The 14,391-nt window shown below is 45.1% G+C and overlaps 2 protein-coding genes across 54 annotated transcripts in view; both read right to left on the minus strand.

The window, feature by feature from the left end:
- The window catches only part of FAN1 (FANCD2 and FANCI associated nuclease 1), a 42,969-nt gene extending 35,591 nt beyond the window's left edge, over positions 1–7,378 (minus strand). For all 50 annotated transcript variants that reach the window (XR_013536529.1, XR_013536557.1, XR_013536527.1 and 47 more), the window contains exons 1-3: positions 5,988–7,378; positions 3,537–3,677; positions 1,013–1,214 (exon numbers count right to left, since the gene is read on the minus strand). Coding sequence is in view for 16 of the 50 variants with exons in the window: in XM_078375883.1 (XP_078232009.1) it covers positions 1,013–1,214; positions 3,537–3,677; positions 5,988–7,224 (1,580 nt within the window). In the remaining 34 variants the exon portion in view is untranslated. The remainder of the gene's footprint in view (positions 1–1,012; positions 1,215–3,536; positions 3,678–5,987) is intronic.
- The window catches only part of LOC144576500 (uncharacterized), a 29,536-nt gene continuing 21,880 nt past the window's right edge, over positions 6,736–14,391 (minus strand). For 2 of the 4 annotated variants that reach the window (XM_078375895.1, XM_078375892.1), the window contains exon 7: positions 7,271–7,376. In XM_078375895.1, the coding sequence (XP_078232021.1) occupies positions 7,351–7,376 (26 nt within the window). In that variant the 3' untranslated portion in view covers positions 7,271–7,350. Of the gene's footprint in view, positions 7,377–11,265; positions 11,351–14,391 lie in introns of those variants that run through there. The other 2 variants (XM_078375891.1, XM_078375893.1) reach the window with 2 other exon arrangements.

Here is a 14,391-nt window from a genome sequence, read left to right on the forward strand (position 1 = left end):
AATTCCTGACCTCATGATCTGCCTGCCTCAGCCTCTCGATGTGCTGGGATTACAGGCATGAGCCACCATGCCCAGTCAGAGGGCCACTAATTTTAATGTGTACTTGCCCACAAAATGTTACATATAAGGTTAACATCAAATACTTAAGAAATAAAATTAGACAAAGGACTTAGAAGACATTTAACTTATCACATGGATAAGGATTCCATACTTCTCAAGTCAGTTAATCACAAATAAGTAATTAGAGCATTTTTTAAAAATCTACAATATAAACCTTTTTGAAGTGTTGGTATTGATGTTTTTCTTAATGTCTGCCTTACTGTACCTAAGTTTTATTAAAGATTCGTATTTATAGTACCTCAGCAAGGATGGGCTCATAACAATTGAATATACAAAAGAAATATATAAAATAACTAACTTCATTTTAAAGTGTTTTCAAAAGCATCCTCTCATTTCATCCTCAATGACTCCAGAGTAGTGAATTCCCAGACTAAAGTTGATATCATGGGCAAAATAAATCAATTCTAAAAGTTTGTGTAATTTTCAAATTAGTTCAAGGGCTTCTCAAGGACAAAAGAAACCACCAACAGTTTTGGTAAACTGCTGTGTTTAAACTCAGGAAAATTTGCACATTAAGACTGCCTGATTATACTTTGTTTAGTAAACAAAAACTTAACTATAATAAAAATGTGACTGAATAGTTTAGTCTAAAATCCTGTAAGAATCACTTAAAACTGTATTTTTCCTGGAAAATAAAATACTAGAATTTACCAGAGGCCTATTGCCTTTCGATTTTTCTTGGTCCTGGAAATCAGTACAGTGTTATAACAAAGATGTTGTATAGTAACGGAAGAAAGAACCCAGGCTATCACAGTTACGGCTTTTTCAGCCTTCTCAATCTAACTGCAGCCGCAGCGTACTATTACAGTTCACTCACGTATACGATCTATTATAGGTCATTAAGTGCTATCAACATTTTAAATTGTTTTACTATAATGATAGCCAACAGAACCTTTTTAAAATCACTGCACCAATTCCAGGCGTATTCTTGCCCCAAGTGCAGACTGAACGCTGTTTGGCCAATTTGAGAAAGCTGTCCACCAGCTGCTGTTTCTGTCCACTGGGATTCAGCAAGTGGAAGGTCTTGGCCAGGGATTTCAGTTCAGGAGCAGAAAGGAGTTCAAGCACTTCAGAGAGTTCTTGCAACTGAGATTCTGAAATGGTTAAAAAAAAAAGGGTTTTTAAAATTTTACCATTTTCTAGCTTTATTTACCTCAGTAGGATGAAGATAAAATGAAATTCTACTTAGAAAATTTTAATTAGCTGGCCAAACCAATGATTAAATGTGGAATTATTAACATGGTATTATTAATGTATTCATAATGCTACTATCCTATCTCTTAAAAGTTACCAAGAACGGGCATGGTAGCTCACTCCTGTAATCCCAGCACTTTGGGAAGCCGAGGCAGGCGGATCACAAGGTCAGGAGATCAAGACCAGCCTGACCAACACGGTGAAACCTCGTCTCTACTAAAAATACAAAAATTAGCCAGGTGTGGTGGCAGTGCCTGTAATCCCAGCTACTCAGGAGGCTGAGGCAGGAGAATTGCTTGAAGCTGGGAGGTGGAGGTTGCGGTGAGCCGAGATTGCGCCACTGCACTCCAGCCTGGGCAACAGAACGAGATACTATCTCAAAAAAGAAAAAAAAAAAAAAATCAAATAGTAGAATTTCTCACTAAAATGTAAAGGAAATAAAGACACACATGGATAGCCATTATGGTTTGGGCATCCCACCACTGCTTTGGAATATATACTCCCTGCCTTTCTCGTCACAAAACCCCTACAAAACAGGACCTCTCAGACCAGGTCAGAATGAACTGATCATCAGCCCTCTTCTCCCACAAGCCTCTCCTGCTCATTCCGCATTCATGAGCCTGTTCTGTACTGTGGGCCCCGACACCAACCTTCACATAGGAATTCAGCTCAGTCAGACCTGGCAGGTCTTTACCGTCAAGGCTTCACAGTTTAGGGCAGCACCTTCCTCCTCCAACAAATATTTATTGGTGTACACTGTGTGCCTGGTAACGTTCTAAGGCCCCGGGCATGATGCTAGTGAAAGAAATCCCATCCACAGGAACCTCCCAGCATAATAGTTAAATGAATAGGCATATATATCAGGTGGTAATAACCTCTCTAAAGAAAATCACAACTTGGGGAGGCAAACAAGCTGGCAGGAGGCTTGCTGTATTTCACACAGTGCAGTCAGGCAAACCTGGGACAAAACAACACCACGCAGAGGTGAAGGAAACCAGGAATAGGCCGTGTGGCTATGTGGTGGAAACTGACCTGGGTGGAGGGGAAAGTCACTCCACGGCTTTGAGACAGGAGAGCACCCATCCTGGTGAAGAATGCTGAGGGATGGGTGGCCGTGGCAGAGTGACAGGGACAGCCAGGGCCAGGTCTCATGGGGCTGGAGCTTGGGTAGGACTTGCACTTGACTGAGTGCTACAGTGAGCACTAGGATCCTGGTTTTGTTGCTTATTTGAAGGTAAGTCAAGATTCACCTGCAGGAATCACCTGGCATGCCTGTCACACATATGAATTTATGGAATCTGCACCAGATTTTCCTAGTCAGGTGAGGACTGAGCCAAGCTCCCAGGTGACCCTGCTGGCACTGATGTGTGGGAAGCACTGCTCTGCAGCATGTCCTCTGTCCCACACTAACCATCCACATCTAAGCTCCTTCACTGAGCTTTATGCCTCTCCCAAAACTTTCCCCAGCCCGCCGCATCCAGCCCCACCCTAACAATCACCCTTCAATACTTCCTGCTTCCTTCCCTTCATCCCCACTTACTGCTCCCCACAACAAACTGCCCCAAAGAAACCATCGGGCTGATTTGCTTATTTGGGTCTAAAATGTCAGCAACTTGAAGCCAAGGCTCACGTTTTCCTTTTCTAATACAGTACAATTTTGTACCCAATACACGGGTAGGTACTTAACGAATGCTAGATAACGAAGGGTATCACTGCAGGAGACAGATTCTCCTTAGTGTTCACAGAGGCTTAAAGCAATTCAACAATGCTTCAGGCAATCAGCGTCATCAGAGAGCTGTATGTGTGTGCACGTGCAGCAGATGAAGTTTTGGAGGCCATACTGGTTTCAGACAACCAGCTCTACTCTATCATTAAGAAGAGGACCCTGAGCAAGATGAGTCAAGTTCTTGCTGGAAGGAGGGCACCAAGAAGGGGTGTTATTTCTTCTATGGCACACACCCATGTCTATCCCCAGGTGACTTTCACTCTAAATCTGCCACAGTCAAGAAAACAGCAGCAATCTTTCATTCTTAACTCAAGCTAAGAATGGCTTTAGCAGCACATGAACAAATTGTTGTTCTAAGATTAAAAATTCAATTAAAAAACAGTAAGTTACCAGGCGCCACCCAGGAGAGGGCACCATACTAATACTGCCACCATTCTGCAGAAGCTCAGCTCTGTGAATTATATTTTCATTTCACATTTTCTTTTACTAGTCATACCTGTCTGTAGAAAGCCTGCATGCTGCAATTCTTCAATCACAGGTGTTAAGTCTGAGGCAATCTCCTTGTATTCTAATTTACTCATCTTAATCCAGCTTAATTTACGTTGAAAGAGCCTTACGTATAACTTCTGACCAGTACCTGCAATAAAGTTAAGAAAAATGGTGAAAAACACTACATTTACCTTTAAAACCTAAAGTGAATAAATGTACTATTTGGAAATACACACATGCTCACCATATGTATAAGGCCATCATTTGACGGTATAAACCATTTTGAAAGCACATTTAAAAATTGGGTAACAATGGGTCATTGTAAAACTTCTAAAATCACTTTCCCCACTTTCTGGCCATCAACATTTCTACTCCCTCAGAGAGGCCCTACCCAGAATTATTTAACTCTCTGCTTTTGGTTTAATATGCATTATTCTGATTTGATTGAAATAATCTGAAAATAACTTTCCCAAAAAAAAGTCTGGCTTTAGTAGGATAGTCATCTCTAACCCAGTAATCTTGGCCAAGCTTCTTAATTAATTTGTTTGGCCTCAATCTCTCTATTACCCAGATTATCTTTAAATTTCAGCCAACTCTAAAATGGCTTAATTGTATTTTCAATATTTCCAACATTTTTCTTTTTTCTTTAAAAAGGCAAAATTGACCCAGCATCATGGCTGACGCTTTTTTTTTTTTTTTTTTTGAGACGGAGTTTCGCTCCTTACCCAGGCTGGAGTGCAATGGCGCAATCTCGGCTCACCGCAACCTCCGCCTCCTGGGTTCAGCCAATTCTCCTGCCTCAGCCTCCCGAATAGCTGGGATTACAGGCATGCGCCACCGTGCCCAGCTAATTGTTTGTATTTTTATTAGACGGGGCTTCACCATGTTGACTAGGATGGTCTCGATCTCTTGACCTCGTGATCCACCCGCCTCAGCCTCCCAAAGTGCTGGGATTACAGGCATGAGCCACTGTGCCCGGACACGCTTTTTTTTTTTTTTTTTTGAGACCGAGTTTCCCTAACTGCAACTTCTACCTCTCAGGTTCCAGCAATTCTTTTGTCTCAGCCTCCCAAGTAGCTGGGATTATAGGCGCCCACCACCATGCCCAGCAAACTTTTGTATTTTTAGTAGAGACAGGGTTATACCATGCCCAGCCTGTGGCTCACACTTGTAATCTCAGCACTTTGAAAGGCTGAGGCAGGAGGATCACCTGGGACCAAGAGTTCAAGGTTACAGTGAGCTATAATTATGCCACTGCACTCCAGCCTGGGTGACAGAAACCCGGTCTCTAAAAGAACTTAAAAATACAAAAATAAAAAGGCAAAAACAATTAGCAGTAATTATTTCTACACACAGACTGAACATGATTCTCCATGGAGTATAAAACACAAGCATATGCAGAAATTGCACTAGGAAAACTGTTCATATTTCTCAATTATATGGAAGCACAGAGCCACCAATCACTGAAATACTCGAATGAAAGCAGTCAGCCCCCAAAGATCTGTGACTAGTCTGGATAGAACAGCCAATGTGCTATTATGTTCATTTTCCGATGAGAACAGCAAAAGCAGAGATGGAAGTGGACATTGCACACAGCTGTGCCCAGAGAAGAAATACTGCTCAATTGTTAAAAAGTAACACAAGGAATACCACAATTGCACCATGCAAATTTAAAACAGAAGCATTAACAGTAATGCTCAGATTTTTCGTTTTTTATCTACTGAAGAGTCGGGCATGGCTGTATTTTACTGAAGGATGGTGTGGCCAGCAAGTAAGTTGTTTCCTATCCTCAGGGACTCAGTTCCACAGACCCATCATGGCCCCCTGTAATTAACACTGCAAGGACACAAGGGTGGCTTTTTACTACAAACCTGCACTGCTGGCTTGGAGCCACCCCTGGCTGCCAAGGACTTGAGGCATAGACTAATATTTTTAAATGTACCAATTTCAACTTGAAAGTTTCCATTTCCTCCACAGCCTGTTTTTAAAAGGCACAGTCTGAGTCTAAAGTGTTGTTGGGAGAAAGAAAATAAGCCTCAGGTTGGTTTGTTGTTTTTTCCTGTATTATATTCTTTCATCTCTGAAGAACAAAACAACTTAACAAGAAGCCTGATTACCTGCTGAAAATACAAGGTATCCTTTTCTAAGTCACACTGTATTTTTTTTAATCAGGAAGATTATTTTATAACTGTCAAATATACCTATAAAAGAAAAACAGCTGCTTCTGATGTAACCAAAGTTCAGCAAGAGTAAATTCACCTGGCCCAAAATATTGTCTCTTTTCCATGCATCCCTCTCAATAAAACCTCTGAGTATGCTCTGACTCCCACGAACACTCCCACAGTGCACTCACTACACCACAGTGACTCCTTGTGGTCACTAGATTACGGCCCATCACATCATGCCCAAATCAGGGCAGCAAATGGGGAACGAAAACTTGAAAACATGCTTAAGATACCTGATAACTGATGGAATTTAGTTATAATTCCCTTCTCCTGCTCATCAAAGAGCATCATATCATCTTCATTCTCAAGTACGGTTTTCAGCACCACAAGGAAACTTCGAAGGTAGTAAGGATGACTGGTTGTTTGATCAGGACCATCGCAGCTTGACCCCTGGTCCAAAGGAATGCTACGAGAGATATCACTGCTTAAGCCACTGTCACCCTGCCGAGGAGCCTCTTGGATGTTACTACATGCGGAAACATCATCTGCAGAACTCTGAGATTTTGCCTCTGAATCTGACAGCTGTATTTTAGCTTCTGAGGCAACAGTCATTTTTACTTCTTCACAACTACATGCTTCACGTTGTCCAACCACTCCTGTGATAGACTCTTGCTTTACAAGACTGTCGTCTGACGTAGACTTTAATGTATTCCCAAGAGTGAAATCTGGTGAAAATAACATGAGCGCATTATCTGAGAAGCCAGGGGTGAGGGCTGATTTCTCACATTCCTGGGTAGCCTTTTGGCTTTCAGCTTCCATTATTTTATTTCCTCTTACCATGTGTTCGGGAATACACTCTTCCTTTAGAGAATCACATAGAAACATGTTTTCTTTTTGAGAACTGTTCTCCAAAATTTGATCCTTGTCCTCAATTTCTGAAGAGTTATCAACCAGGCTCTGAATGACCGTGGATCTGGAACTCCGTGGACTAGAACCGGCAAATTCTTCATCCTTATCTATTGATTTTTTAGCCCTTGTGTATTTTCTGGACAATTTAGATGCTAGGCTTCCCAAAGAAATGACTTTCACACTACGATTTCTCAGCTCATCTTGATTTGTACACACCAAGGCATCATTACTTTTAAAGTAGGGACTGGACTTGTGTTTTACGGCCATTTTTGCTGAATCACTTTGGCCAGCAGTTAAATTTGCCTTTGGTGGTGGTGACTTCTCTGGCATTACATCTTCTAAAGCAGCACTGGTTACATCTACCGTAGACACATTAGAATTTATTATGCCAACTTGCCCTGGGTCAACTTGAACGACGTCATTGTTAGCACACATTTCATCAAGGTGCCGGTTTAAGTCATATCTAGGCACCATTTTACGGCAAACGGGGCAGGCAAGTTTGGCTGGTGGTGCATTGTTAAAACACGAAATAATAGAATTAGATGCTTTTTTCTTATTCTTGCTGATTGATAAGCTTCTACGAGGCTTTTTTCTGTCAGAAGGTTTCCCTTCTGACATCATGAATAGTATAAAAACCGGGTGTTTTGAGCAGTAAAACACAGGATACTTAAGGTGAAAGACCGCAATGGTTTACTTTTACTTTCTTGATTTGAAAGCACCAAAAGTGGGATTCTATATGATCTCATGTTATTCGTCCAGACAATTTCTTCTTCCTACAAGATGAAACACGTGTGAATTGAAAACATTTTTATGAATTCAGCAAGGGGAAAAGCGATCTCTAAAACGTGGAAGAGCAAGGTCTCCTGGGATGGAGACCACCCTAAGCCTAAGACAGAAGACCAAGCCCCTCCCACCAGCTCCGCAGGCGATATTAGTATCCCTTACCATAAAATGCCAGAGCCGGGCTCGTAGAGGTAATTTCCAGAACGTCTTTACGACCTCACACTATCCGTTTCTAAAAATGAACACTTTGACCACTTCGGGGCGGACCCTTTACAGACCACGGCGTGACTTTTTCTGAGAGATGGAGACTATCAGCGCGTGGCCCAGGGCGATGCCCGCCCCACGGGCCCGCGCAGACGAAACGCCCCGGCCCGGGGCAGCTGCGCCGGCGCCGGTTGCCACAACCGCGACTTCTGCCGCAGAGCCGAGGCCCGGGCCAGCACCACGGGTGCTGCGGGGCGAAGGCCGCGCACCTGGGGCCACGCGACTAAACCTGAGCCGCCCTCCCTGTCCCCTCCAGGCCCGGCTGCCCCAGCGTCCACCCACCTTTGGTGCCCGGTAGTCCTAGAACGCCGCGCAGCCGCCTCGCACCTCCCACCTGGCTCCGCGCGCCGGCGCTCCCAGGCATTCCCAGCCGATCCCCGCGTCTCGCTTCCACAGGCTCAGCAAGTGGAGGCTCGAGTGATCGATCTCCGTTCCTTCCTACCTTAAAGGCTCCCATACCAGTGGCCAAGGCAGGCTCAGCCCGGAAGCGGGGACCCGGGCACCTCCTGCCTTTCCCACCCGCAGGGGCAGGAGCCTGTGCGCCCCTGCACGCCCCCGTGCGCCTCCACTGCGGCTGTGCACTCTGATGATACTCCTCTCCCCAGTCGGGGGAAGGGGGAGCATTCAGTGTCAAACCGAGCAAACAGCCTCCTGGGGGAAGACAGGCTACTTCTGTAACCAACAGGTGGATAACATTAACTCTACTTAGATAGACTCCTGAGAATCAGCGAGAGGGAGTTTCTGTTGGAAAACCACTGAGCTGGGTTTTCCAAAAGACAGTGCTGATCCTGGTTATCTGATACCCTTGAAGTAATAACATCAAGAACCAAGAAATAGAACGTAGCGATTGGGAAATGGTGCCTCTGGAGTATTTATTACTTCTGTTTTTAATGTAATTTATTTGTAAAGTTATGTGATTTATTTAACTTTTTTTAATGATTGTGTTTAACAGTTGAAAATTTAACAATCAGCCCCAAAGCACTGACACCACCGTGTCCCAGCCCACCACGAATGATCTAGAACGCAAGCTTCAAAAACAGATCCAAGATGGCCGATCACTAACAGCTCGGGATTGTAGCTCCCAGTGAAAGCTCAGAGAACGACGATGCCACACCTTTAGACGAATTTTCGTCACTTACGGATCAGCCGATTCCCAGTGGATGAGCCCCACGAGTCGCCAGCGCGACTCTCGTGGCCACAGCAGCGGTTTTGCCAGCGACTCTGCACAGCAGCTCTTCATGCAGAGCAAACGGCACCGCTTCCCCTACTGACCAGAGTCTGGAGCTCCCGGAAGTCAGAGCCGCTTGTTGCGGACTCGAGGGAAGCCAGATCAGAGATTCCCAGGCAGAAGAGCACCATCAGTCTTATCGCTGCTATTTAGGCTGCCACAGTGGGTTGCTCGGATCCCAGCACTGGGAATCAATAAATCGGAAGTCGACTCAGAAACCTAATTAGAAAGGCGGTTCATCTTGGCCGGGCGTGGTGGCTCAAGCCTGTAATCCCAGCACTTTGGGAGGCCGAGGCGGGTGGATCACGAGGTCAAGAGATCGAGACCATCCTGGTCAACATGGTGAAACCCCGTCTCTACTAAAGATACAAAAAATTAGCCGGGCATGGTGGCGCGTGCCTGTAATCCCAGCTACTCAGGAGGCTGAGGCAAGAGAATTGCCTGAATCCAGGAGGCGGAGGTTGCGGTGAGCTGAGATCGTGCCATTGCACTCCAGCCTGGGTAACAAGAGCGAAACTCCGTCTCAAAAAAAAAAAAAAAAAGGGGGGGGTTCATCTACAATGAAGGGAAAAAAACAGCCTAAGAAGGCCGAGTATACCCCAAATCAGAACCCATCAGCAATGGAACAAGCCCTGATGGAAAAGGACTCATCAGCAACGGAACAAGCCCTGATGGAAAAGGACTCATCAGCAGCAGAACAAGTCCTGATGGAAAAGGACTGTGTTCCATTATCTGAAGTAGGCTTTAAAAGGTGGATGATAAGAAACTTCTGGGAGTTAAAGGAACTTGTTCTAACCCAATGTAAAGAAACTAAGAACTTTGAAAAAAGGTTCGATGAAATGATGAAAAGAATAGACAATATAGAGAGGAATACAAATGAACTTATGGAGTTGAAAAATACAACACGAGAACTTAGTGAAATATGTACAAGCTTAAATAGCCGAATGGATCAAGCAGAAGAAAGGATATCAGAGGTCGAAGACCAACTTAATGAAATAAAACGACAAGACAAGAATAGAGAAAAAAGGAATGAGCAAAGTCTCCAAGAAATATGGGACTATGTGAAAAGACCTAATACACGTTTGATTGGTGTACCTGAATGTGATGGAGAGAATGAATTCAAGCTGGAAAATACTTTTCAGGACATTATCCAGGAAAATTTTCCTAACTTAGCAAAGCAGGACACTATTCAACCCCAGGCAATACAGAGAACATCACAAAGATATTCCTCAAGAAGACCAACACCAAGGCACATAATCATTAGATTTACCAGTATCGAAACGAAGGAGAAAATATTAAGGGCAGCCAGAGGGAAAGATCAGGTTACCCATAAAGGGAAGCCTATCAGGCTTACAGCAGATCTCTCAGCGGAAACCCTACAAGCTAAAAGAGAGTGGGGGTCAATATTCAATATACTTAAAAGAACAGAATTTTCAGCCCAGAATTTCATATCCTGCCAATTTAAGCTTTACAATTGAAGGAAAAATAAAATCTTTTAGGAACAAGCAAGTACTCAGAGATTTTATTACCACCAGGCCTGCTTTACAAGAACTTCTAAAAGAAGCATTATATATAGAAAGGAATAACCAGTATGAGCCTTTCTAAAAATACACCAAAAAGTAAAGAGCATTAACATAAAGAAGAATTTACATTAATGAAAGGATAAAATAGCCAGTTAATATCAAATGGCAGTAACCCTAAATTTAAATCGACTAAATCCCTCAATCAAAAGATACAGACAAAATCTAACAGTATATCTAAAGATATCAAAATAAAGGGTTGGAAAAAAACTTACCAACCAAATGGAGAGCAAAAATAAATAAATAAAAAGCCGGAGTTGCAATTCTCATAATTAATAAAATAGATTTCAAAGCTACAAGGATACAAGGGTAAAAGGATTAATGTAATAATAAGAGATCTTAACACCCCGATACATAAGACCCATAATAAGATTTAGATTCAACGAGACAGAAAATTGATAACGATATCCAGGACTTGAACTCAGATCCAGAACAATAAACTCAATAGAGCTCTCCATTTTAAACACACAAAATATATATTATCCACTTTAAACACACAAAATATTGATCGGCCATTATTGATACCTATTTCAGGAATGAAGTAATATTTCTTTTTCCCTCTTTCCCTCTTTTTTTCCTCTTTTTCTTTCTCAAAAAGAAAAAAATAGAACGCAAGCTTCTTGAGATCAGGAGGTTGTGTTTGTTGCCTTTACTAAAACATCTGACACTGCCTGCAGCAGCGGCTGGTGGGTAGCGTTGTGTAATTATTCATAAACATGCATTGAATGAGGGCATAAATAAATGAGCAAACCAAAGAGAAAAAGGACCTAAAGGGAATTCATTAACTCTAATGTATTGAGTGCCTACCTCATTCCAGGTGACATTCTAGATGCTGAAAACATATGGGAGGAAATCCATGGGGGGGCGGGGAAGTCGTCATGAAGGATATATTCTGGTGGAAGGGGATAGAGAAAATAAAATTTAAAAAGTAAACTATGTAGTGAAATTGAAGACAAGAAAAGCCAGAAAAATCTTGGGGGTGAGAGGATTACAATTTTGAAAGAGGGTAAGGAAAGGCCTCAGTGAAAAGATGTCATTTGAAGAGTGGCATTGGCCTGCAGGAGGTAAGGCTGTGGACTGAGAGACCACAGTAGGCCAGGACAGCAACAGCACATGGGCCCTGGGGCAGAAGATTGCCCAGCAGGCTCTAAGAACACCAAGGGGGCAGAAGAAAACAAAGTGAGGGAGGCCACAGAGAGCCGGATCATGGAGGGCAAGTGTTAGCAAATTTGTTCTATAAAGGGCCGGGTAGTAAATGTTTGAGGCTTTTGAGACCACGTGGCTGTCAGGCAGGTCACTCACATAAAGAGACCACCAAGCAGGCTTTGTGTGAGTGACCCAGGTGCAAGCCAGCTGAGTCGAAAAGAGTCAGTGGAGGGCGGTGGGATAGGAGTTGGTTTTATAGATTGGGGCAAATGGTTAAGGTGGGAATCTATTTTAGGGAGGGGACGGACATCAAGGGAGGCATAACAAGGGTAGGGGTCATTTATTACAATCAGGCATGATCATAAGTGTTAGGACCGGCCTTCCCTTCCCCCATCACAGCCAACTGGAAAAACCCCAAGGACAGTGGAAAAGTACTACCATTCATGTTTAGCTAGGTTCCCATATGAGCTGGTTGCAAGACCCCATCCCCCTCCTTCCCTTTTCGCGGCAGGCCTCGAAACCCTCCTTTGTTAGGAGATAGCCGATAAGCCGCAAGAAACTCCGCCTGAGAAAGAGCACGTCCCCTCTCTTGCTCAACGGCAGTGGAAAATTACTGCAGCCTCTTCTACCACAGTATAAAAAGCCTGTCTCCCATTGCCTGCGCGCGGCCGATCTACTCTCTACCCCGGGTGTTCGGTCCACCCGGAGCCCCGACCAATAAAGCCTGAACGCCTAATTCGCCTGGTCTACTCATTTGGCCGTTCCTGGGGGAACACGAGCAGTAGGGGGTGGTCGGACTTATCAGACAAGTGGTGCCGAAACCTGGGAGAGGGTGGGTTGACTCGCCCTAGGCCTCTGAGGCCGGGCGACGGTCCCCCCTCTCGCCCCCGTCCGCCCGTCCACCCCCCCCATCAGGTCGCCATCACAAGACTCCAGACAAGGTAAAACTTTTACTTACCTTCTACCCCTTCTTCTACACAGGGCTAAGGCAACCAGCTTCCCGGTGCCAGTCCACACGGACTCCTCGCCCTAGACTCGGCTGAGCCAAGGCAGTCCTCCATCCGACTCCTGGAGTCTTCCGAAGAAGGGAGTAGCCAGACGGGGACGCCTCTCTGACTGCTCACTTCACTAACCTAACCCTAAAGGGAACGCAACGAGAAGGGACGCGTCTTCCTTGCCTCTTCCCTCCCTGGCGCCGGCTAGCTTTGTAAGCCATGGGGAACTCGGAGTCTAAAATAGACCCTAACACCAGCCTGCTCCGAAATTTCTCAAAGTTAGGCTATTCTCAGACCCTGTGGAGAAAGAAATTAACATTTCTCTCTCAGGTCGCATGGCCCCAATATAATCTTAACAACCAGTCTCATTGGCCACCGACTGGTACTTTCGATTTCAATACCCTACGGGACCTCGATAATTTTTGCCGCCGTACCGGGAAAAACTCTGAAGTCCCTTATGTCCAGGCTTTTTGGGACCTCCGCTCCCGTCCCGATCTCTGCTCCTCCTGCTCCACCCACCAGATCCTTCTAGCCCGAACCCCCCAAAAAGTGTCCACCACAACCGCTGGCGCACCGCCTTATTCCCCTCCGGACAAACTCCCCGAACACCTTTCTCCACCCGCTAATCCTGGCAGTCCCCCTCCACCTTCCTCCCCAGGCGCCCCCAAGCCCTCCGCCCCAGAAACACCTCCCCCCATGACTTCCCCCGTATCTGCCCACACCAGATCTCATAACTCATCAGTAATAGCACCCCTCAGGGAAGTTGCAGGGACCGAAGGTTTAGTAAGGGTCCATGTCCCCTTTTCACTCCAAGACCTGTCCCAAATCGAGAAACATTTAGGATCCTTCTCAGCCGACCCGCCCACCTATATTAAAGAATTTCAATATCTCACCCAGGCATACAGCCTCACATGGCATGACATTCGGGTAGTTTGCACCTCCACCCTCACAGCTGAAGAACACGAGCGCATTCTCGCTGCTGCTCGGCATCAGGCAGATAAAGACCACACTATAGATAACCAGGTCCCCCTTGGAGCTGAAGCTATTCCTAACAAGGATCCCCAATGGGATTATCAGGCAGGCCGAGGGTCCGACATACCCCGCAGAGACCACATGGTCCGATACCTCCTCAAAAGCATAGATGTAGTGTCCAACAAAGTAATACACTATGACAAACTAAGAGAAATCACCCAATTACCAGATGAAAACCCTGCCCTCTTTCTAACTCGCTTGCAAGAAGCGCTAGTCAGCTACACCCGCCTTGACCCAGCCTCACAAAATGGAGCCACCGTTCTAGCATCACACTTCATCTCCCAATCAGCCCCTGACATTCAGAAAAAACTAAAAAAAGCAGAAGACGGCCCTGAAACCCCTATACAGGACTTGGTAAAAATGGCTTTTAAAGTCTTTAATGCCAGGGAAGACGCAGCTGAGGCAGCCCGCCAAGCACGTATGAAACAAAAGGTCACTCTACAGACCAAAGCCCTAGTAGCAGCCCTTCGGCCGGCAGAAAATAACAAGGGTAAAGCAAATACCCGCACCCCTCCCAGAGCGTGTTTCAAATGTGGAAAGGAAGGGCACTGGTCCAAAGCCTGCCCCCAGCCTCGTCCTCCTACAAAGCCCTGCCCAATCTGCCAGCTCATGGGACACTGGAAATCCGATTGTCTGAGCTCCCCCAAGGCCTCAGTTCCTCCAAACCGACGCACTGGGGAGCAGCAAGGCCACGTTTCCGAAAACCAGGCCCCTGTCCATGCCAGTCAGGAGTCAGTACAGAGGGCTATTCCCAGAGCTA

Source organism: Callithrix jacchus, chromosome 6 (assembly GCF_049354715.1).
Source record: "Callithrix jacchus isolate 240 chromosome 6, calJac240_pri, whole genome shotgun sequence".
Classification (NCBI taxonomy): domain Eukaryota; kingdom Metazoa; phylum Chordata; class Mammalia; order Primates; family Cebidae; genus Callithrix; species Callithrix jacchus.